The 24935-nt window shown below is 36.5% G+C and overlaps 1 protein-coding gene across 29 annotated transcripts in view; it reads left to right on the top strand.

Moving 5' to 3' along the window:
- Positions 1–24935, top strand: part of msn (serine/threonine-protein kinase msn) — a 289523-nt gene that overhangs the window by 146732 nt on the left and 117856 nt on the right. For all 29 annotated transcript variants that reach the window (XM_067128891.1, XM_067128885.1, XM_067128876.1 and 26 more), the window contains one exon: positions 7121–7197. In XM_067128891.1, the coding sequence (XP_066984992.1) occupies positions 7121–7197 (77 nt within the window). The remainder of the gene's footprint in view (positions 1–7120; positions 7198–24935) is intronic.

Below are 24935 nucleotides of genomic sequence, written 5' to 3'. Positions count from 1 at the left end.
TTCTGCCTCTTTTCAAAAACTTCATGCTTCATTGTATGCTCTTGTTTGATCACCATCCACACCACATTGATCATTGCTTCACTGTGGCTTTTGTTGAACTTGTCAGTATTACATCTCAAACCTGGCCTCATGGCATTCTTACAGATGCCCTCCACAGAAGTGAGGTCCAGGAAGTTGTAAATGTGTTCATTTAGGTCATATCTTCATGTGTTCTTCAATGCTGATTTTCATTTCTGGCATAGGAATTGCAATTGTTTCATATACTTGTATATCCTATAACAAAGTAACATTGAATTGCCATTATTTGCAAATCTTGAAATAGAACTTCACATTTAGTGATAATGCTCTGGCAGTCAACTTTTACAACTAATGAAGAATTGAATTGAGTCATCTAGAAGCAGTACAGTACTCAGTAATTATCAGCACTCATTTATAGTAAGAGGAGATTTCAGTACCACAGTCCAATTTAGGGCCACAATTTTACTACATAAACAGTACTGGACAGTGTGTTCAGCAGCTAATGAGTGACTTTAACAGTCTTAAATGACAATGAAGTAACATATTTCTGAAAAACTTGTGAAACTTTTTTAACATTTGACATAACTGTCTCATCTTGTAGACAGATTTGATCAGAATGTAGGCATTGTTATCTATAGTGGTGATTACCTGATATTGATAAAAATCAGCAAAGCAGCTTAACTAATTGTACTCCTCAATGTAATTTCTGTGGAGCTTATTGGAAAGTATATTATATATTTGGAAACAAGGGAAATTTTCCCATAACTATATAAATATAGAGAGCACAGCAAAACTAATACAGCCATTCCCAGATATGCTTGAAAGCATGGAGGATCCTGAGTATATAAATAATAGAAAGAACCCTTGAAATTCAAAAATGACAAATGGAATCCTTTCATTGAATATAATGTAAAAAAGTAAAGGGTGAAACAATTCCTATGCCAGAAATGAAAATCAAGTTAAAAAATGTGGGAAGTCTAGTAAAATGTAGCTCAGTAAAACTGATTAATGAAATAGTGAAAGAATCATGTATATTACAGATATAAGACTTTTACATTCTATGGAAATATATGTCTGACCTATGTCTTAATTTAATATCTGACAGGTTTGCTTTTGACAAACCAGTCAGATATGGAAATAGACACGAGTCAGATGTGTGTTCATGGCATGTATAAATCGAATACCAGTATATGATTATATTTCTCTTTTTTATTAACCAGCTTTCTTGATTGACATTTTACAAAATTTGCAATTTTTTAACCTTTTGTTCAATAATCTATAGTTGTTTTATCCCTTATTTTTACATTTTGCTAGTTTGTGGTGGTGTGTTTTTTGTTTGTACAGTCATTGTTATTAATATAAATGTTTAATTAGACCACTTAAGATTTCTTTTGGTAAAATGTAAAGTTCATAGAAAAATAGTGATTGAAAAATTACCAAGAATCATAATTAGCCTTATTCTGTGTAAAACCAACCCAATTCATATAAGAGCAAGAGGGATGGAAAAACATAGACAACTGGAGCTTAACTTAACAGCCCCCACTGAACTCCTAGAATCACAGAAATCCCCACCAAATGCCAATAGTCTGGATAGAGGCTTAATTGGAAGAAGTAGAAGCCCATTGAAGCATTTCAAATGGAGGCAAACAGGAATGAAACCTTGAGATGTCCTTTAGTAACCCAAGAAGTGACAAGTGAGGCTGGAAGGACCGTTGTCCAAAAATGACTTGAAGGCCCGTGAAGTCCTTGGAACTGCAAGTCAAATGGTGAACAAGCACAGTAGAGTTTGTTGCTGTTAAGTTTATTCCTTGGGAGGAAGCTTAAAGAGAGTGTAGGGCCAAGACCTGGTAGAAGAGAAGAGTGAGAGCCATCTGATGTTTCTTGGAGAAAAGTAGTCGGTATTCAAGAACCAAAGACTAAGGCAGACAAGAACCCCATACATTGTACCAACCATGAATCCCAAATAGATCATGTAAAGGGGAAGGGGAGAAAACTTGCCATCCACACACACTAGCTCATGTTTTGATTGTTTATATCTAATAATCAGAACTAGAAGATGCAGTAATTGCAGCAAGTTATGAAAGCAAAGGAAGAGGTTGCTCTAGATTTCTCTACAATTTTGTCAAAATCTTCATTTTCAGTCAACCCAAATATAAAATTCTTAAATAGTTATAATTTGATCAATTAAATCTTAACTCAGTTACTAACAGAGACAAATCCTTTGAGTCTGCCTTGCGAGAGTATAGTGAATTAGTCTTAGGTCTTGTTCAACTACTATTAATAATTATAGTATGTTCCTTTGGTCTCTTACCATGTAGCTCTCCAATTTCAGCTTTACCTGCCTTCTACTATTTTCAATTCACCTTTAAAAACAAATCCATGGGGAGAGGGACAAAAGGAAAATTGGTCTAATTTCATGTCATTGATTCTCTTTACACTTGATTCTTAAAAATTACCAGGCTGCAGTACGTTTGCTTTAACAATTTCACGTTCTACTTGTTGCCTGCACTTTTGAACAAACACTTTGATTCCTTTCTTTGAGTAAATTTATATTACTAGTTATACCTTTTGTTAATGGTATTAAACCCAAATTCATTGTTCTAGGTTAATGGGTAGGAGATAAAAGTGAATATGGGTGTGGTACTTTGATGTGACTGGGGCATTTTTTCTTGGTATGATGTGTGCCCTTTTATTGTTTTGGTGTGTGAAGCCTTAAGTATTGATAGTCTAGATAGGTATGGTGTTTTATATTAGAAAACATGAGTAGTAACAATACTAGTGAACATTTTTTGCACTAAAATAGTTAAAGAACAGTTGAGTCACACATCAAGGCTCTCACGGCGGTCAATTGAAGGATTTGTTCTTAAGAGTATATGCGAATATGATTTTTCATGCATTAAGATATTACTGCATATTAAGATTTTTGTGATATACCATTTGGTTAAAGTAGCATATGGTAATTTTTTCATAAAATTCCTTGAAATAACAAAGGTATCACTTTTTCTGTTGCCATAACCGTAAAATTCCTTGAAATAACACAGGTACCACTTTTTCTGTTGCCATAACCATTGCATTATGAACAGAGATTGAATGCCAACAACTTTATACCCTCTCACTCTTTCCTGTAATCCCAGAGAGGATGCGAGCAATGTGACATTGTCCTGATCACCCATACAGCCATCTTCCTCATCCCAAAGGAAAAACTCGTTCATTCATTAACACTTTTCTTTTATTTTTGAAAAATTACATATTTTATTATGAAAGTAATTATCATTAGGCCCAAAATAAAATGAGACCAAAATGTTGAATAAAGGAAAGAGAAAGGAAAACATTGCAATTTCAGTAGTTCAAGTTGTTAAGTTACTGTTAGCAGCACCCTTCACTGCCATCATCAACACCACAAGTGCACCAATCACCATACCAGCTCCACAGATGGTACAAATGTTTCCCAGTTTATTTCTGAATTGTTGATTGAAGAAAATATGAATTCGTAATAAATCAGGTGAAAGATAGACAACAAAAACAGGCTACTAGACATTCTACAAGAATTGAAATTGATATTGGCTTGGCAGTTAATAATGGGAAAGAGGCAGGTAGGCAAACAAAATTGTCTAAAACATTTAGCAGCATGGGTATAAAATGAAAATAAGTTCTCAAGTGATGACCATGAAGAAAAAACAGTAAAACTCAAGGAGGTAATGAATATCTGATGGGAACTTAGAAATCACTTTAAAAAAAGGGGGGGGTGTTGCTTGCTGATAAATCTTGCCTTTCAGACAACTAATATTTTACAGCCTGTAGCTTTTTTTATGTAATATTGTTATAGGTTCTAGAGTTAGAAATGATGTCATTAGGGAAACTATAGAAGCTCCATATGTAGGTGAGATAATGATGAAAGGGAGTTGGAAGTGGCTTGGACAAAAGTTCTTGTTAGGAACCCAAGGTGAATAGTATTTTATAATGTTGGCTGGAGAGTTGGAAGAACCAGGCTTACTTGGATGACAAATTATGAGAGGGGAGGCTGGAGTTAGGTGGAGGTTTATGGAAGGTAAAGCTAAAAAAAAACAGAGAGATGGAATTTTATAGAGGCTTTTGCATCAGGCAGTGAAGGGGGCGATGACGATAGTCTGAATTTAAAGTACCGTAACCCCCCCGTATTCGTGTTCTCTCGATTCGAGGACTCACGTATTCACGGATTTCTCTTTGGAACATATCTACCCATTATTTGCGGAAAATTCGCCCATTCGCTGTATTTTTCACTGAGAAATATTCACTAAATACTGTATTTTCATCTCATTTTCATGGCTAAGTGCACTTTTTGTGATAAAACTATTAAAATACTCAGGTAATACTCAAGTTACGATAATTCACCTTACAATATTCGATTTTGCAATGGGGTAAGCAATTAATACCGATACGACAATATTACAGTATTTATAAAATATTTTAAAATTTCGAGTGGGCGCAGGCAGCAGCGTAATCAGGCAGTGAGAGAGACCAAATTACAATAGACAACTTTTCCTCCATCTCTTTATCCCATCTTCTAGTTAAAAAAAGTAAAAGAGAATGATAAAAGTATTGTTAGTAACGTTATACTCTTGCGTAAATGCGTGCAGCCATAAACAACCGACCAAGAAACTGTTGTTTTGCTTATAACCGAATCAGATAACAACAGCCGTTTACCTGTATTTCAACCATCGTACGGTAATGAACAATTACCGTAGGTTATGGCACAAATGACGTTAAGTAGAATAGCTTGATATATTTTTACACTATACCCTTATTCGGTATGGTTAAAAGATTGTCAAGGAAGTATGCTGCTAAATTTAAGCTGCAAGTTGTAGCTGAAGCTGAGAAAACAATGTTCAAGCTGCTAATGACTATACAGTACTGTAAATTATCGTGCATCAGCAACGTGGATGAAACTCGATCGTAATTAAAATGGGAGAGAAAGTATTTTAATCAAAACTACTGGGTATGAAAGAACACATTACTGTTATTTTTATGCCGATAAACAATAAATGCATAAAGCTCATATTATGAAATCAAGTGAAAATAGCGAACGGAATCTTGAATTTTTTTTTTTTTTTTTTTTACACAAAACAAACGCCCCCAAATGGCCATCGTCAATCATCATCTATTAACGAAAATAATAGATAAATTAATTTCACAATGAGAAGTATTTTAGTTATATTTCGACTTAAAAACACTTTTTATAACGAAAAATAACCTTGCCCCTTATAAATAAAGTATCTAGACTCTAGAGATTCATTTACGCTAATGAGAAGCAAGAAAAGTGCTCTGAACTGAGTTAAATGCGGCTAAGTAAACACCGCGTAAACATTTCCAAACCAAGACACTGATCGCCATGAACGCAATTCTTAATACAAAAGCAATATAAGAATATATATATACAATATTATTGGATACAGTGAATTAAGGCTTAACATTTTAAAAGATCCATGGAAAAGATGCATATTCGTTATGTTGACGTTTGTATAATACAATATGCGAATATGTGATACTGTATAATGTAGGCTACACTACTGTGTATGTATACAATATACCATAGTGTAGGCTAAGGTAATTCTTGTTTGTTATTCAATTTCTCTTTGTATTGAATTATCACAAGTCAGGTTGCATGAACCTCCAGAATTAGCTGATATTAATAATTACTATGCCGTGTATGTAAAGAGAGTATATTATAGTGTAGGCTCGGCTATCATATATGTATACAGTACATGGTACCAAATACTCTAGTGTAGGCTAGGCTATGTTCGAGATACGTTTTGGTATTTCTTATCTTTTTTCCAACAAACGATGGTTTTTTTGGAACAGAAGGGTTCTAAGTATTCCGCAGGGAGGGGGGGGTGGTACACATCCCCGCGAATGCGGGAGGTTTATGGTAATTACAGTACTCTGGATAGTTGTGACAGGAGAATAGAAAAATTAGTTGTAGCTAGCACTGTAACGGTTATTATCGAGTGGTTATGTTGATACCACAGGTAATCATGGTAACTGCACAGTCAAATGTGACACTGCAGGAAATTGTGCTTGATACTTTTATTGAACAACTTTAATAGCTGCAAATGAGCTGTTGCCCTTAATGCAAACTGAGACACTCAACTTTTAACAGACAACCAGATGGCAGTATGTGTTAATAAAAGCTAAAACACTCACATTTCTGATAGAAACAGTGACAGGGATCCTGTGCACAATTGCAGTAGAGATACTTGGACATGCAATTAGAGTCCTGATGACAACAGAAGCAGAAAATTAAAAGATAGACCACCTTCAGGAGACTGGAAATCCAATACTGGTATAGAAAAATTTAAGCTTTTGTACAAAAGCAAATTTATTTGGCAGATGGGCCCTCTGGAAGCAAGAATTCATAAGTAAAATTAGGTGTTTGAGTTTATGACGACAGCATAAGGTTGGATACAGGGGAATGCACAGGGTGACTAGCCATGTGCAGTGAGAACATCTTTTTTCCTGTAGTAGCAACTTGGGACAACAGATTTTTTTCCCACAGAAGTAAACATATTTTTGTACTGTACAATAAAGTTCTATATTTGAGTCTTTGTCCTTACAATATTTTTTAGTCATTGTGTGCATCATCATTAGTGTCGTCAAGTACTAGCTGACATTCAAGCTCATGGCACTTGTTTAGATAATTAACTAATGATTGCTCAGTGTTTTAGCATTATTTTCATGGCAGTATAATTGAAAGTGGTGATTTATTGAAAGAAGTATCTGACACATTTTTTGGAATGCAGTATTCTTGTAGTATTTAAGTTTTAGTAAAATTTGATGAATTGGGAAGTTGAACATTACCGAGTGGGATTTTGCAGATCACTGTTAATGATAATAGATTGAGTATCAGATACAATAGCTGGTAGCTCATTGTTTTATAAGAATATTGTGATGAGTAACATCCGGACTTGAAAATCTTGTGTATGAGCTAATCTTTGTTTATGAGGTAAGATAATATTTTCTGCTCCTTTAAAATTGTTAAATATAAGTGAGCATACACTGAATTGAGATTGTAAGATATTTAAGCCATTGTAGTTGAGTTTATGTTACTAGTCATAATTTGTTTCAGGACCCCCTCCAAACCGACCGCTCCCGCCTACCCCAGATGATGATGAGTCTGGAGATCGCACCCTCATCAGGCGAACGGTACGTGAACACAGACTTTGCAACCACCATTACTTACAGGTGTGGTGGCTTAAAATTGTTATCATATGATTTCTTTGAGACAGTGTCTTGAACCTCTCAATCCAGATCTACTTTATAGACTTTGTGTTTGGCCAAGAGTTCATTAAAATGAAAACACATGTAAGGATTTTGTTAATATCTGTGAAAATTGTGTATTGCATCGAGTTACTAAAGGAAGTTGATCTTTACCATGAGAAAGCAGTGCCTAATACCAAAGAATAGCACAAGTTATGGATGTCTGAGATGATTGTCTTGAATGCACAAGGTTGTTATAAAATTTGCACTTTGAACTGGGTATCATGACAAATCTTATGTTATCTACAGGAGTGCATGCAATTTACAATAGGGCTAGTGTTTGAGCATAGTGGTGCTTTTCCTGAAATATTTCAGTGTGGAGAGTGCCTAAGGACAGAGTTGGCAGATTTGATTGTACCTGCAATTAACTCCGCTGTTGCATACTTTGAAACTTATGCCATTTCTTTAAAAGTGATTTGTACCTGTAGCATGGCATTTCTGGAATTTAGCTGTGACAGATTTGGGCAGGTATTGTAAATTGCTATATGATTTACTTGAAAATGTTTTAAGGTTTTTCTATGGAAGGTTCTTATCTTTGTAATCCATTAGCATTGGTCAAGAAAAACTATTTTAAGAATTATTCCTTCCAGGGTAAAAAAAAAAATTTAATTTGCAACTCATAACTTAGTAATGTTGTTTTTTATTGAAGGTAACAATTTTCACAAAGGTCATGTTGAAGAAAGAACAAATGCAAAAAGATTTGGTTTCTTATCAATACTGTATTCTAGTTCATTCATTTAGCCATAACCCAAGGAAATTCACTTAAATTCTACCTCAGGCTGGTCATTTATGCCACCTTTCAGAGTATTCAGGCTTCAAAAAAATTTAGTAACAACAATAGCTCCTAGAACTGCAGAGTTGATTGTTAATGGCTGGATTGAAACTGGGGTAAATAGGTAAACTACCTAGTTGATAAGGGCTACTGTCTAGATCTAGTGTCATTTTGTGGTACCATGCAAGCAACACTAGAAGCACGTAGCCAGCCTTCCACCATCCACTGCATTGCTCTTCATTTTCTTGTTTATCATCTATTTGCACTTTGCTGTTCAACTACTAAACATTTTCCTGCACCAGCATTTTGCCTTCATTGAGAATGATTCCTGTAGGCTAACTTGTGAGAGTAAAAATTGAACTGTGTGGTCCTAGATCATCTCTTGAGGATGATGGTTGTCTCATGAAGAGTATCTCGTGTCTTGAGTTGCTGTCTTACCACTGAGAGGTTCATTTTAAGGAGAGCACTGGCTGAAAGATTTGCTCTTGAATGAAAGGTGAAAACTGGATCAAGGAAAAGAAATTGGACAGCTAGGTGAGAATAAATCTGGAGAACAGATGAAAAGCAAAGTGTATGAAGATATGCTGGTGTTGTCCATAAGGATGCTGCATAAAACTGTAATACTGGTTATATTATACCACGCAAGTTACTCTTTGTGACAGCTTCCCTAGGAATTAATTTTACATGTAGCTTACCCAGAATTGTGTGTCTGCCTTCACTATGTGTTAATTTACCCTTATTCCCGGTGCCAGTTTTTACTGGAAGGAGTACCATTTGCTTCATGGTTAGAAACAGTAGTTTATTTTATTATACTGACTAGTGCTGCCTATAAGGTACTAAGTTTTTATTTGTGGTTGGCAATATAAGATGAGAGTTTCCACATATAAGACTTAAGAAAATTGCAAAGGTGGAACAAAAAGTATCTTGAGTTGCCCAGAATACTGGATTTCACAGAAAATAGGAGTATTGCTTTTGCTTCTCATTACCAAGAATATGCATAGCTAATAGGAAAAAAGAACTGGAAATAAGCTGTTTCCTGTCTCATCCTTTAGTTATATTAATATAAAAGTAGCATTAAGTCATATTTTGTATGTATTTTTTTTGTTAACATCTTGTCCTTGCCTTATAGCTGTAGTTGTAATTGATTTGGACACGTAGATAAACCTTGAACCAACTAGCTGTCATCCATGTACACAGAAAGGGATGTAATAACTTTGGCAGATATTAGAGTCCTTTTCGTGTATTTTTTATGATTTTTACCACTCGCCAAGCTATCAACAAAATGCCTGTTAATTGATACAGTAGGGAATGGAATTATTTCTGCTGAAGCCTAGTTTAATGTACCATGTGCCAGTACGTATGGACAAGCCTACTAACTGCCTTCATAGTGTGAATGGTAAATCCCAGTTGCACGAAACACATCCTTCAGGAGTAGTAGATCCATGCAAAGCATGCTGTATCCAGTGAGAGAGATCTGTTTAGATCTGTTTCTCCCTTGCTGTACATGGTACTGGGTAGCGTGAAGTGAGAATTGAAAACAAGCAAGGTAAAGTGGAAGCTGGACAGCTTGGCAGTATGAGATCAGAGGAAATGATTGCAAGTGCAAGTAGTAAAGCAGTGCGGCTGGGGCTGAGAGGTCACTTCAAAAGTCCAAAGTGTGCTGTGCAAGGCAAATTGTAGGTAGTACCCCTACAGAGAGTTACAGCTTCTCAACTTGCATATACTGTACAGTGTATACTTGATGTTTTTTCTGACTATTAGGCACTCAACCACAGTTTGCAGTTAGTTGCTGTGTATTTTTGAAAAATTTGTGCTTCATAATTTTTTCTTGAAAATTTACAAAGAAGTGTAAGGTGGTGTGTACATTGGTATATGCAGTGGGCAATGACTGGCCAGATGAGGTTTGTTGTAAAGAAACGGGGTTAGAAGGCCAGAAAATATTGCAGTTACGACAATTTGAGACTTAGTTCTTAGGTATGTATAAAATGAGTAGTCATATATCTCCCTTGTTGTTAAGGAAAGAACATTTTGGTTTGTGGAATATTGTGTATTTCAGTTCTAATTTATATCAAATTTATATTACCTGTATTTCAGATCCTTTACATTCTTATTATATTGTAGTAAGTAGTTAGTATGGTAGCGTACGTTTTTCCTTCTGATGTTTTGACAAAACAACATTACTAAGTAATGCGTTGCTAGGTTCTAGAGGTATTTTTGTTCTGTTTTAACACATTCTGAATTTACAGTCATCAGTATTGTTTGTGTCAAGTATGATCTGACTAATGTTATTTGTACCAAAAGGAATACAAACCTAGGCTCCCATAAATGGAGTTACTTGCACTAGGTGCATCTAACTCCATTTATGAAAGCATAGGTTTGTATCCTATGGAAAATGCAAATTACTTATAAAATATATTATATTACATGCTAATATTTTTTAATAGTAATGTGTATAGCAATTTTCTTGTGGTCTGGCTTCAAATCGTGTATGATTCTGAATGCATGAACAGGTGACTGGTTAACCTTTGGTGGAGGATGAACTGAACTGCATGAAACTGTAGGAATTTAAGGAAAATCAAGAAGCATAATCTAAACTCTTGCAGCAAGAAGGGTTTGTTGTACAGTAATTGGAATGTTTGTTGTAAAGCTAAAATATTGTTAAATGATTGTTACATGATTGATTATAGAAAAATCACGAGTTAAGTAGAGGAAAACTTATAAAGTTGATACAACACTGTGGTGAGAACATTAACCTAGACATAATGGTGTGGTTTTGACCTGAAACAAAAGTACCTAAACTAATGTAGATAAATATGGTGTAGCAAGTATTATAAGGGAAAGAATGAATAGGCAAGAAAATATACACCTGTTAAAAGACAGTGTAAAAATAAAGTGCAATGTATGAAACAGAATGCATAGAGCACCTACTTAGGATCAGTTAATTGGTTAAGACTTTTACGTGCACTCCTCATTTGCCCCATACACCCATCATTTCTTGTCATCTTTTTACTAACAGAAGGGTAAGAGAGACAAGAGAAGTAAAGTAAGGGACAATGATGGACTAAAATAATTTGAAGAAATATATGAGACAATTCTGTAGAACTTCTCTCTAATCATTCTCAGTGCCTGCTCTTAATACCCATCACATATGTGGTGTATTAGGAAATCAGAAGCAAAATACTGTTATATGAAATAGCCTGAAATAGTTGATATACAGTCAGTAAGAGAGTTAGTGATTACAAAACAAGCATATATAAAGCAACCATATATAGAAATAAACTTTATGGTAATGGTATACACAGTACTTATACAAAAGCAATGCCATTTAATTCAGGAACTCCCCAGTATACTGTTTTTAAGACTGCTAGCTGTAGCAGAGTAGAAATAAACTTGACCAATGCTTGTCTGTCCAATTAGGTAAGCATAGGCTCATTATTGTCATTAATAGCCTGTGCTTTGTTTCAAATTGCAGTGTTTTGTTTTGTGTCTATGATTTTGCAAGTAGGTGCAGGGATATTTTCTCATGTGTTAAAAGTTATATAATACAGCACAGTTCATTGCTTTGCAAGAAGGGGCAGTGATATTTTCTTAAGTGTTAAAAGTTGTATAATGCAGCATAGTTAATTGCTTGTGCAAGGTGTAATGATATTTCTCGTGTTGAAGTTGTGTAGTACAGCACAGTTAAGTATTGTAATTTACTGAGTCATTAGTAAATTGTTTTTCAAAACTTTGTTGCAGTTACAAGGGAAATAGTTCTTTGTCAGTCTTGGGAGCACTTTATAAATTTGCCACATGTTTATCCCACAGAATTGGTAATGAAATTCTTCAGAGTACCACATCATATAGAATAAGTAATAATCTTCAGAGTACTACTAAAGTAGTAATAATAATAATATAGTAAACCCCCGTATTCGTGTTCTCACAATTCGACTCGCGTATTCACGGGTTTGCCTGTGGAACGTATCTACCCATTATTCGCGGAAAATTCGCCCATTCACGGTATTTTTCACCGAGACATACTCACTGATTACTGTATTTTAATATCATTTTCATGACTAAATGCAGTTTTTGTGATAAAACTATCAAAATAGCCAGTTCTAAGTATTTTTAGAGGGGTTTTAAGTATTTGCAGATTTCAGCTATTTATGGGGAGGGGGATTTGCACGCATCCCCTGTGAATACGGGGGGTTTACTATAATACAATTAAAATGAACTGAAAATGGCGGCATCATGTTTTATAATGTACAAGAGCATATTCTGAAATTGTGAGATTTGTGGCAAAAATTTTGTAATTGCTTGGATTAAAATGCCCTGAATCACCTCACAGGACTTCACTATGGCCCACATTTTTGGTCTTCAGGTTAAGATTACCAAAATAACTATGCATTGTGTGGTAGGGTATGGTATCTTAATTGACATGTATTTAATACATTAATAGAATGCTATGTATATTTTAATTTGTGTACATGTGCTTGTTTATACATGCTTTAGTTAGGAAATAAGCACTTAGCGCATAATATTTCCCTGATAGCTTTGTATTTTATAAAGCATTTAAGCATAAAAAGGGACTATTCTTCAGTTTTGTTATGATGGTCATTTTGATAGGCTACCAACATTGTATTTTACAGAAATTAATAATGGGTATTAAGTAATGGTTGTGATACACTTGTAATGATATAGAATACTGCATTTTGGTTTTAAGGTATCATGCAGGCTATATTATTGGGTCTTTATTTTTTGCTGGATTTCACTATTTACTGGAAGACTAGATTCATGGACTGATCTTTTAAGTTAGGGTGCCGTCCACCACAAGTCTAATCAAAAACTGCTTGGAATGCAGGAGAGGTGGATGGCTCCTAGGAGACAGCTGCCTGAGAGGTGAAGGAAGGACCTTCTGCCCAAGTCTGGCCTACGGAAACTCTGGGAGCCAATCGAGCCACATCTGCATCTAGCTGTCGAGGTAGAAGCAGTCCAATAGAAGCCTTCAGTTCTTTCTTGAGTCCAAGGAAAGCTTATATTCCTGTGGGAAAATCTAAGGAACTAGCCACGTCCTCTTGTGCAGGATTGTTATATTCGCAGATTATCCCAACACCTCTCCATAAGTAGTAAAACAGGAGTTTTTTGTGTCTTCCACTTCCTGTCACCAGGAGTCCCTTCCTGGTGTGTTGATGAAATCGGAAGAATCCAGAACATTCTGGGCTAAGACTGGAGCGTGGTTCCTTTCCAGACCTAAAACATTCCTAGGAGAATGAACACCTGCGGATGTTGAGGGGAAACTATCTTGAGCCACATTTCTCTTGATAGAACGAGAGACCGATACACCACACAAAAACTCAGTGGACGGACATGGAGTAGCATGAGCGTGACGGAGTAACTGAATGATTATTAGCCACTGACCTGGAAGGATGAACATCATCTGCTTTGGAGGGATCTGAACGAAGAGACAGAGTAGAACCTGCATGTGGACGTGTAGGGCTGACACAGTGCTCCTTACCAGAATGTTGCAAAGGAACCCGGGTAGGAGCATGGCTGTGCTCTGTAACATGGACATATTCTGGACGAGCACACACTGTCGTGATCTTCTGCACGAGTGTACCCAACCACCCAAAGGCGGGAGCAGGAACACCTACTATGGGTCTTGTTAGGAGAATGAGAGGAATGTCTAGGCCGGACAATAGGACTTCTGGAATGCCAAATCCCAGAACATGAGCTCCGGACATCCTTAGGAGAATATGGATGTGAAGGATGATGTGGTGATGAGAGTGAATGGGACTCAGAAGAGCCCTCTTCACAGACAGAAACAGCAGCACGAGTCTTTTTAATGGTCAAAATCATCCCTCCTACGAACATTGGCAGAGGGAGGAACAACTGCAGATTTTTTCAATTTGCGTAAATCCTCGACGTTAGAAACATGAACATCAGGGGGGCCCATGTGAATTCAAGTACTGTAGTTGGACAACAGGCCCTCCAAGGTTGGTAAGCCCTGATAGGCCTAGAGAAGCCCAGAGACCAGCCATCTTCTGCAGAGGCAGCATTAGTAGGGAAGTCTTCTCCCCTCTCCCAAAACTTCCATAGGCGAAACTATAGAAGAGTGGGAAGGGGTAAAATTTTCCAAAGATGACATAGCAACTGGAGGATATGGCAAGGAGGTCACAGAACAAGAAGTAGCATGTGATGCACTGATCGAAGAAGGGAACCCCTTCCAAGCCTCTGACTTCCTCTTATGCTGCCTCCTCCTAGCAAAAACCCTCCACTGCTCAGGAGGCCAAGAATGACACTCAGGGTATGGATTAGTGATATTACAATCATTAGCTCTACATCAGCTATACGTAGAATGGGGATCAGTCTTAGCCGATGCCCAAAAACGGGAGCAAGGGTAGCCATCAATGCCAGGACACTTCCTCTGATGCTTGGAAGGACTGGCAGAAGCTGGAGGCTGGAATGATTCTTGAGGATGCATGATCAACAAAAAAGCACAAACAAAGTAAGCAAAAAACACCAGCTTCGGAGAGATGAACGAAAGCGTGTCTTCCTACAAGGGTGGTAAAGAAGAAACTGAGGCATCATTCCTTTGATGCATGCGTGAAGGAACTTGATGGTTGCCACCTAGGCCTATCAGCCTACCTCGTTGCCACCAATTCCTTGTTTGTTATTTTTACCAGTTTCCAGCTGGCGCTAGAAGAATTATCCACAAGTTAAGAGGCACTAGAAGAATTATCTGTAAGATAAGACTGCAGGTTTGTTAGCTATGAAAAATACAACTTGATTGAAAAATTTGTCATTTTAATTATAATTTAGAAAAACTTTAATATACACATACAGTATATCTGATTGTTAATAATCTTGAATTTATTTATTTACCTGCTCTAGAAATCTTTATTTTGACACTTGAGGTCTTTGTGTGGGGCAAAGGCAGTAATGTCACCATTGTGTCAATGTTTGTCCAAGGGAAGCTGTTAATGTGAATGACAACAGAGTGGGCCAGGTTCTTCCATCTGATTGGTCACTAAACTGTGAAGTTTGTAGGGCTCTTGTGTCCCACAGTGGACTTTTTCACAACAATTTTGAAGAATGGATTTATATCCCATGACAGTGGAAACATCACCTCATGTCCAAATAAAGGCAAAAAATTCATGATCAAGGGAGTAGTAGTATCAATTGGATCAGTACCCTGTCGGTCAAGCCGACTGGTGAGAGGTCAGCAAACCACTCCTTCTTGGGCTAAGATGGGCTATCTGGAATGCAGACACATCAAGGCCACCCCAAAGGTGCAGCATTACAATAAACCCCCTTGTATTCGCAGGGGATGCATACCGCAACCCCCTTTCCCACGAATAGGTAAAATCTGCAAATACTTAAAACCCCTCTAAAAACACTTAGAACTGCCTATTTTGATAGTTTAAAAAAACTATAAAAATGCTTATACCTGAGTATTTTAATAGTTTTATCACAAAAAGTGCATTTAGTCATGAAAATTATATGAAAATACAATAATTAGTGAATATTCCCCAGTGAAAAATACTGCAAATGGGCGAATTTTCCGCGAATAATGTGTATATACGTTCCACAGAGAAATCCACGAGTACATGAGTCTGCGAATAGTGAGACCGCGAATATGGGCCATTTACTGTACCTCATTTTAAAAGTCATCAGGTCCAGTTATGCTGATCTGTTGCTCAACATAATTGCCTTTTCAATTATCAGTGGATGCAAGTTGCTTCCTTGCCGGTTTTCAGTCAACATGCCCAGGGATTGGCCAGTTCCAAAGACTTGTTGAATCCCTGGTGGCACTGTGGGTCAACTGTTCCATGCAGACCTCTGCATCTACTTAACTGAGATATTGCATTAGTTCCCCTTGACTGCTAACGTCTCATTGCATTAGTTCCCCTTGACTGCTAACGTCTCCTTAGAGGCCCTTCAGTGCAATGCCTTTCTTAAGACTAGTTGGTGAACTTAGTACACTGTTTAGGATGGTTTTGTATACGGTTGGATGGACACATGCAGTGCCTCCCCTTTTCAATGCTTGACTGGCAAGAGTTTACTTCTGTGTCCTCTACTATCTTGACCATCTTTGGTCACCAAAGGTGTATGGTTAAACTGCTTAATAAGAAAACAAAAAAGGAAGCGAAACTGATAACTGCTCAGTCAGGTCAGGACTCAGTTGCCAAGGATTAACCCTTTTTGGACTGATCCTTTAAGACTTTCTTTTACCACATGAAAATGAAAAAAATTTTTTGAAGACTACAATATCCGTGTAGCTAATTAGAGTGTAACACTGAACCAGCACTGGCTCAGGTGTTCTCATCTTCCTTGGCTATTAAATTTATGCTTGAAATAATGGTATATAGGAATTGTATAATAACATACATCTATTGAATTCATCATTGCCTCAACTTTTACTTAATTCCCTTCTTACACCCTTCTATGTGTTGGGAGTGCTTAAAAGGTTCAACCATGACAAGGTTTTTAGTCCAGGTCTATATGCAATCTTGGTTTTTCTGATTGCTTTGTGTGTGCCTTTGTCATACATGATTTGTATTGTTCATTAGTAGCTAATACTTTCCTGGCCTTTTTCTCTTAATCTAATATTTTTGCTTTACCATATTTGTGTACATATTGAATGGTGTTTTCTATAAAGTATTTTTTGTTGTTAAATTTTCCTAAAATTTCTAGCTCTGCAAATGGAAGTGATTACTGTTAGGAGTGAATGATTTTTAGCACTGTATTGTAAACCCAGTTAGGGATCGCCATTGTACAGTTTTGCAGTGGCATATACTTTTCTCTGATTTTCATAGTTGGAATATTCCTTATTTTCTGATAGGTTATTTTCTCATGTTTACAAGTCTTTAAAGGTAAAGCATGATAAAACATACGTGTTTAAGAAACAACATTAAGGATGCCAAGATGTATGCTATATATTGTCTTTAAAGGTAAAAGACATTTTACAGTTTGAGGCCAGGGAGCCTTTAGAAGTTGTAAGAGAAGGGATTTAATTGGATAGGTATTTAGGAATGTTCATGTAGCACAAGTGCACTTCTGCTGTGTTTCTGATTGGAAGAATGTATAATTCAAGCCGAACCAATTTATGACCAGCTAGGATTAAATTGACCCCTCTTTGGTGAAAAGTTTTGGTTAAAGTTTGTAAATTAATGATTTATTTATTAACTACTACTTTTAATGTCTATCCTTTACAAGTAACTTCAGAGCTCCTTTACTACTTCAAGGGCTAATGAAAACTAATCACACTTTTCTGAAAGACTGGAATCAAAATCTGTCACAGAGGTGCATGTTGTATTTATTATTCAACATAGCTATAAAATAAACAAATTTGCCATGAATTCTATTTTGGTCATGTTCCTTTGTATTTTATGATAGTGGCATTTGTGAAGATAACAAGAACCTTGTAGTTTTTGATGTAGGGCATTGGCTTTTTATTTTTTTATTTATTTTTTTTTTAGATTACTAAGTAATCTCTGAATTGTCCATTAATGGTAAATGATTTGTAATTGATATTAGAATAATAATATGATTAGAAAAGAAATTTGAACTGATTATGAATTGGGTATAGTGTGGAGTGCAAGAGAGTTCTAGTTGATTGTTTGTCAGTGTGAATATTAAATAACATTTCTTGCAGTACTGGTGTTTGCAGGAATACCAGTCTCTGGTACTCCTAGGTGGTATGTTACCAATTCAGTGTTGTTAGTAAGATTATAAACACATTATTTAAAATGGAACACTTGGTATGAATGAGTTGAATTGATTTAGCTGCTAAGTTAATGAGTAAAATATATGAAATGGTGGAGCCATCTTCTTCGCTAAGTGTTAGATATCAGTATACGGGGTTTGGTTGGCATCATGTTGCAGCAGTAGTAAATGTGACCTATACTGTACAGATATGTGTTGTTTGAACATTTAACAGCATATAAGACATGTGTTTGTTCATACATGAACAAACCCTTGGTCTTAAAGTAGGGTGGATTCTTTTTCTAATTTTCATTTAATTTGTCTTTCATCAGCCTGACTTAATGTATCCATCCTTCTCACAACTTTTTGTACAAAACTGTGAAAAGGGGTAAAGCAAAAATATAGTCATTTATACAAAATATGTTGTATAAAGCATTGCAAATAGACTTTTGATCAAAAGCTGCTAATTTTAGTTGTTCATCTAAGTATACCTTAGTTTAACCAGACCACTGAGCTGATTAACAGCTCTCCTGAGGCTGGCCCGAAGGATTAGATTTATTTTACGTGGCTAAGAACCAGTTGGTTACCTAGCAACGAGACCTACAGCTTATTGTGGAATCCGAACCACATTATAGCGAGAAATGAATTTCTATCACCAGAAATAAATTTAGTTGTTCATAGTTTGTACTATAACAGTAATGTACTGTAAATTAAACGAGCAGCGCCCATGATGAGTTGACATTTTTCTTTTGATTTTTATTATTTTTATGGCTGAGTGCTGAAGATATGTAAACACTATGCTGCACAGTACAGTCAAACAACATGTAAAGATAAAGACAACAATATTTGCAACATCTTTAGCCTTTCAGATTATATATACATTGTGCTTTACATTACTGTTTTTATGTACTCTATTTTAACATTTATTTTTGCAGTTTGGCACTTTAAAAATTTTTTATTAATCCATGTATTTTTATGGCGTTTTGACATTTGTTGCTGACCATCGTAAGTCATTTCTTATTTTTCCCCTTTGATTTTTAATAAAAACCACCCTAATATTGAAAATGCTAAAACCCGAAGTGACATTATTGTTTCATCACAGTCTAGTTACTCATATACTGCCTTACTTCATTGGAGTGGAAATACCCAGTCACAACTCATACCATGCAAGGTTGAGAGAGCTCAACAGGGCATGTCCAGACCTCCATATGACAGTTGTACCTCTCACCACTTTTCTTAATTTAAAAGGGTCAGTATTGTTGATCTTTTCTCAAACTCCGTTGGTGGAGTTATTGCTTCCAATCTTGTTCATCAGTGATAAATTAAATGCAAGGTTTTCTGATTAATTTCTAATTTTTCCATTTGTGTGTGGTTGACTGTATGAAGATTTACATTGTACCTGCTGATCTTTTGCTTCTAGCCTATTAATTAGTGAAAATCCAAATTATATGCAATACCTATTCATTATCAGTAAAATTTATCGACACAGACAGGCGTAGTAAGTCTAGCCTGATATAATATACTCAAAAATAAAACTTGTACCTAAGCATAGCTTAGTGTAATCTACTGAAAAATCAACTTTCATAAAACATAATATATGTGATGAAATCATGTTTATGGGGAAAAATTGAAAGTTGCGCTAGATATGAGATAGGATGATTGGAGTATTTACAGTGATCATAGTTCTTAAAATGCTAAATATTTTTAAGCTGAACAGATTACTTTTATTGGAGATGGAATGTGCTGGTGAATGTATAGTACAAGCTTCAGTTTTAGTCCCAAAAAAATCTAATCTGAAGTACAGCTGGCCTCAAGGGTTTTGGATAAACAACTGTGAAGAACCTGTACTGAAATTTATAACAGTCAGTGGTTGTTCCACTTAACTTGTAACAGAGGACAGATGCCACCAGTTCCTTTCACATACATTTCTAGTGAATTTTTTACCAGTTCCAGCTGGCGCTAGAAGATTGATCTAATGTTAAGACTGCAGCTTTGTTAGTTATGAAAAATACAAGCTATTTTTAAAATTTGTGCTATTTTTATTTGTATTTAATATATTTTGTATTAAAATGCAGAATAGTAGTCCTTAAATGGTAAAAGAACCAGTGTTGATATGTAATCATGCCTAGGCTAGCTTTGGCTTTGTTGCTGCAATTATAATACTTTTGTATAGTATTGAAGATGAAATATTTAAACTTTTCACAGTTATTTAAGATGATATGAAATATATGGTATGACATTTTGTTGTATTTAGTTAATACAAGTGCATCATATATATGCTGTGTCATAAGTCATATTTATTAAAAAAATTATGATTTTTTCTTAATACATTAGTCACTCAACATACTAGGCAGAATGTATGTTAAGCAACACATATCTATACAGTACTCAGAAAACGTCGTGTTACTGGCAGTTACCCTTGAAAAAATACAGTTCCAGGGAAGCTAGTTAAGTAAAGACATTGTTTAGATGAGTAATGAAAACAGTGTCATTTGTCTTTCAGTTCTTGAGGCATAATCAGTCCTATAAATATAATCATGGTTATGTGATTCCTCTCTTTAGCCTATCAGAGTTAAAATCTTCGGTGAGCTTTTCTCTTGAAGATTGGCAGACTTTTATATGTGAATGCTTGTCTAGTGTAAATTGTTTTGCTTCTCAACTTTCTTCTTTACATAGCTTATCTTCTGGTAGAGGGGATTTAAGTATATGTTTGAATGGAGTCCTTTAAAAATCATCTTAGGAACTCTTGGATCAGAAATGGCTAAACTTGTAAGTGCTTCCTTAAACACTGTAGATTCAGACATAGCTCTTGGTTCAGGATTGTGGGGCCAGAGTTTATGCAAGAATGGAGGACATTTTTTTTTAGGAGTCTTGTCAAGATATGTAGGAAACAAGTTAATCACTCATGCAGTGTACAGTATTTGCAAGTATTGCAAGTTAGCTCAGATGAGCAGTATAGCCTTTTTGTATTGGAATGTCATTTGATTTTGTGTTTGGGAAAAGTTTTTTTTCACATGGACTTTAATTTGAACAAAAGGATTGTGTCATTGGTTTTACTAGGGTATGTTTTCATTTTTAGTTGAGCTAAATTGTTATGAATGAATATATATTTTGACAATTCACATATGCCATCCAACAATTGTCTGTTTTAAAGATACAGTACGTTTAAAAGAATAAAGTGTGATAAACTATTTGTTCTTGTATATGTATAAACTGTCATTGAAGCTTAGCAACAAGGTGGTTAATGGTTTTTAAGTTTATTTCTTATTTTAGATGTTATGGTTGTTCAGTATGTCTGGGATACAGTAGCATCTTAACAGACAGTTGGGTGTCTGCTCCTCCTGATAAGTGACAAAATCAAATAGGTAACAAAGATTTATGTATAGCCAACTCACATACCTTGTAGTGTATGTCACTTCTGTATAAATTCTTAATAGTCAATTCTAACTAATATTTTATAATTATCAGTAATTTTAAAATAATGATTTACTTTTCATTCAGTTTCAGAGATAAATCTGCTAAATAAATTGCTTCTAAAAATATATACCCAACGGTACTGTACATTATAGCTGAACAAAAGTATAGCTGACTGCACTAGTTCTACCAACTTATGCTGACAAGATATGTAAAAAACACAAAATTTGAACAGAATGGAAAGCCCATAAACATCTTTGCATTTGTTTTAACTTGAGTTATACAGCAGTCCACATTTAGTATCCCCCCCCTGCAATTGTCTCTCTCTCTTACAGTATTTTCATTGACAGTTATTTAATGGATGTATCTTCAAGATCTTTCCAATCAGGTTGGATTGGTCCCTGCAACAACTGATAATTCATTTCTTCTCTGCAGCTTCTTGTAGTTGCTGGAGTTCTCTCTAGTAAGCCTTTTGGAAAACTGGGAATTCTCCCCTAGGATTGCCAACTATGGCATAGAGCCCTTCCCTTGGTCCCCTTATTTGGCCTCAACCCTTCACCTGCAGGACTTCACTGTTGCTGCAAGGAATCCTTCTCAGTCAGGTTGGAGAAGGAAATGCATAGTAATTTTTGTTTTTCTCCTCCTTTATACCCCAAATTTTTCAGTCAGTCCTTCACCATTTCCATCCTTCAGATATTCAAGACAGAGGGTTTGCAGTCTGTCATCCGGTTAATCTTTGTAATTTTTCAGGAGTATTCTTTATCCTGTGGAGTTCTTTCTTACCTTAGGAAGCATGTTCCAGAGGATGTAATTGGGCTAATTCCAGTGCCTTGTACCCATTTTTTTTTTTTTTTTTATAAAACTCCCTTTGTGACTCGTCGGATGGGTCGGTATAGTTCTCGGCTAGCACTCTGCTGGGCCTGCATTCGAGTCTCCGGCCGACCAATGAAGAATTACAGAAATTTATTTCTGGTGATAGAAATTCATTTCTCGTTATAATGTGGTTTGGATTACACAATAAGCTGTAGGTTCCGTTGCTAGGTAACCAGTTGGTTCTTAGCCACGTAAAATAAGTTTAATCCTTCGGGCCAGCCCTAGGAGAGCTGTTAATCAGCTCAGTGGTCTGGTTAAACTAAGGTATACTTAACTTAACCTTTGTGACTGATGTCATTCATGATTTCTGTGTTGGGGATCATCTATGCTGGTGTGGAATGGGCCATCTTCTCCCATTGTGATACCGCAAGTTGGAGGGGATGGATCTGGTCCCAAGGTTCTTTGGAATCATTTTTATTAGGACCTCCATTCCACCGGGTCTGTTGAATTTTGTTCCACCTTGCTTTGATGCAAAAACCATGCACAGTACCAATTGACCCTGATTGGTTATTAGCACATGATAGCCCCTTTGGTTCTTGTGGGAATGGCCCCTTCCCCAGGGAGGGAAGGAAGCCTGGAACTCTCTCTTCTCCTCCATGTTGCTGTCACCTGGAAATGTCTTTTCCACACCTTTGCCTTCCCCACTCCCTGATTGATGGAAACATAGAAGGCCCAAAAGAAAACTATCTGCAATAAGATTGGTGTTCAGGTTGGTGTTATTTGTCCTTTAAGAGTAATGACTGTCAATGCAGCTATTCATGGATGTAGCCGACTCTGGATTAAGAGGATGGATTGGTTCACAAGCATGGATTGGTTCACAAGCTTGCTCATTACTGATCTCTGTGAATGAGCATGCTTTTGATCATCTGGGTACTTGGTCCTCTTGGAAAAGGAGGGTCAACCATGGCTATTTCTGTCCTGTTCATACCATTCTAGAGGTTGAGAAGGAAAAATGTACTCTTACTAGGGTTAACAATGATCCAGATTCCGTGGAATTGACCCACTCTGTCTGTTGACATCCCCTAGCAGACTGTATCCAACATGATCAGTCGTGCTCGGTATCCTCCTGGACTCTACATATAATACTGTCCCAGATCATCCGTAGTCCAGTACCATCCTGGACCATGTTTGGCCCAGTATCCATCCAGCACTTTTAACATTAGTAATAAACTTGTTAACCTAGGCCAGGCATTAGTGCTAGCCATTTTGCTTTGGTTGCTAGTCAAGGATGGTAAGAAAGGTTGAACAACTTGGTTCTTCCCCAATGTCTTCCTGTTGCACTTGGTACTTAGGACAGAGAGTAATGGCAGCATGTTAAAATTCTTCAAACAGATATTAGAGTCCGTTAGATGTTCTCCCTCCCATCCTGGTGGAGGATCATTCTCTGTTGGCAGTTGATCCTACAGGACATGAGAATCTCATGCTTACAGATTCACATCAGTCTAGGTTGCAGAGGGTTTTCTTCAAATTCATATTAGTCACCCTTAAGCAGATGGCCTGGAGGGTGTGACCAGGCTTGGTCACATCCTGGAAACATGGTGTTCATTTATCAAGTACAGTTATGTTCTTTATGAAATACAGTTACCCTGGTTTCTGCTTGTGCTGGATATGCTAGAGGAAGCAGATTCCTTGTTCTTTGGATTGAAGAAATTTCTGTGTCCACTCTTCCATGATCCTCAGATAAAGAAGCAGATACAACATTGCTATGACTTTTGCCAGTCTTGCAACTTACCTCCTTTCCCTGTTACCCATAGGAGGGAAACACCCTACTCATTCTTCAATAGCCTTTCTTCCTTTGCCTGTTAATGGGCTCAGTGACTGTATCATCATCGGTAAATTATGAGTCACAGGACTCCATGGTATGGCAAAACTTTAAATTTGCCTTCCGACTTGGAGATCTGAGTGATGTTGTATCCCTGTATTGGCAGACTCATAGATAACAGGACTTTCTTCCAAACAAGTTTCCTTCTTGAGGAACTGGTGCCAGTGGACACAGGTCCAGTGAAGCCATTGGGAAATTTCCCTTTCAGTCATTCCTAGGAGAAAAGGAGGTATGTTGTCTGTACATTTTTTGGATTCTGCAAGATGATTGTTATGATTTCCTTTGTTTTCCATTCCATTTTTCTTCCCAGTTCCCCTTATGACCCTATGTCCTTTGAGTGATTCTTCATGTCTTGTTAAATGAGGGGAAGGATCTGGAGCCTATTTTAGTTCATTAGGGTTGGGAGTTATACCTACCCTGTTGAAGCAGAATTTTGGTTAGGTTTTGAGGTTAGGGACCTTACTTCCAGCTTCATCGTTTCTAAAAGGAAACACCAACAGGCCTTGGCCCTTGTTCGTTGACCCTATAGTTGTGTTCAAGGCTTTGTTATAACTCTTATGACTCTCTGAACTCCTGCGTAAGGTTTATGGTTGGGCTCTCTGAACTCCTGCGTAAGGTTCATGGTTGGGTTAAGGCTGAAGAAAAACTTCAGACGCAAGTCTGTTCACCTCTGTTTTGCCCTTCCTGGTTCAACTAAAAATAAATAAATAAAGCTCTAGGTATTTCCAACCTTTCATGTGATGTAAAATATATACTTTGACTGCATCTGATTGGCTAGAAACTATAAATTTCTGCCATATATCTTGTGACTTAAGCTTCTCAGTGCTATCCAGTTCCTAGTATGTACTTTTTTGAAGCTGGGGACGTGCCACCTGATTTTTATATCGGTATCCTCTTTCTTGAAAACTGCTGATTTTGTGTAGTTTTTCAGATTTTTTGGCAGGCCCAGATACTAGAACTTATTAACATCCTCCTCCTTTCTTGGTTATTGCCAACCGTCTTTCTTGTCTTTATTTTAACTAGTATATTTTAGACAACTTGGAGTAACAACAACTTTAC

The sequence above is a fragment of the Macrobrachium rosenbergii genome, chromosome 27 (genome assembly GCF_040412425.1).
Source record: "Macrobrachium rosenbergii isolate ZJJX-2024 chromosome 27, ASM4041242v1, whole genome shotgun sequence".
Lineage (NCBI taxonomy): Eukaryota > Metazoa > Arthropoda > Malacostraca > Decapoda > Palaemonidae > Macrobrachium > Macrobrachium rosenbergii.
This window is presented reverse-complemented; position numbering and strand designations above follow the sequence as displayed.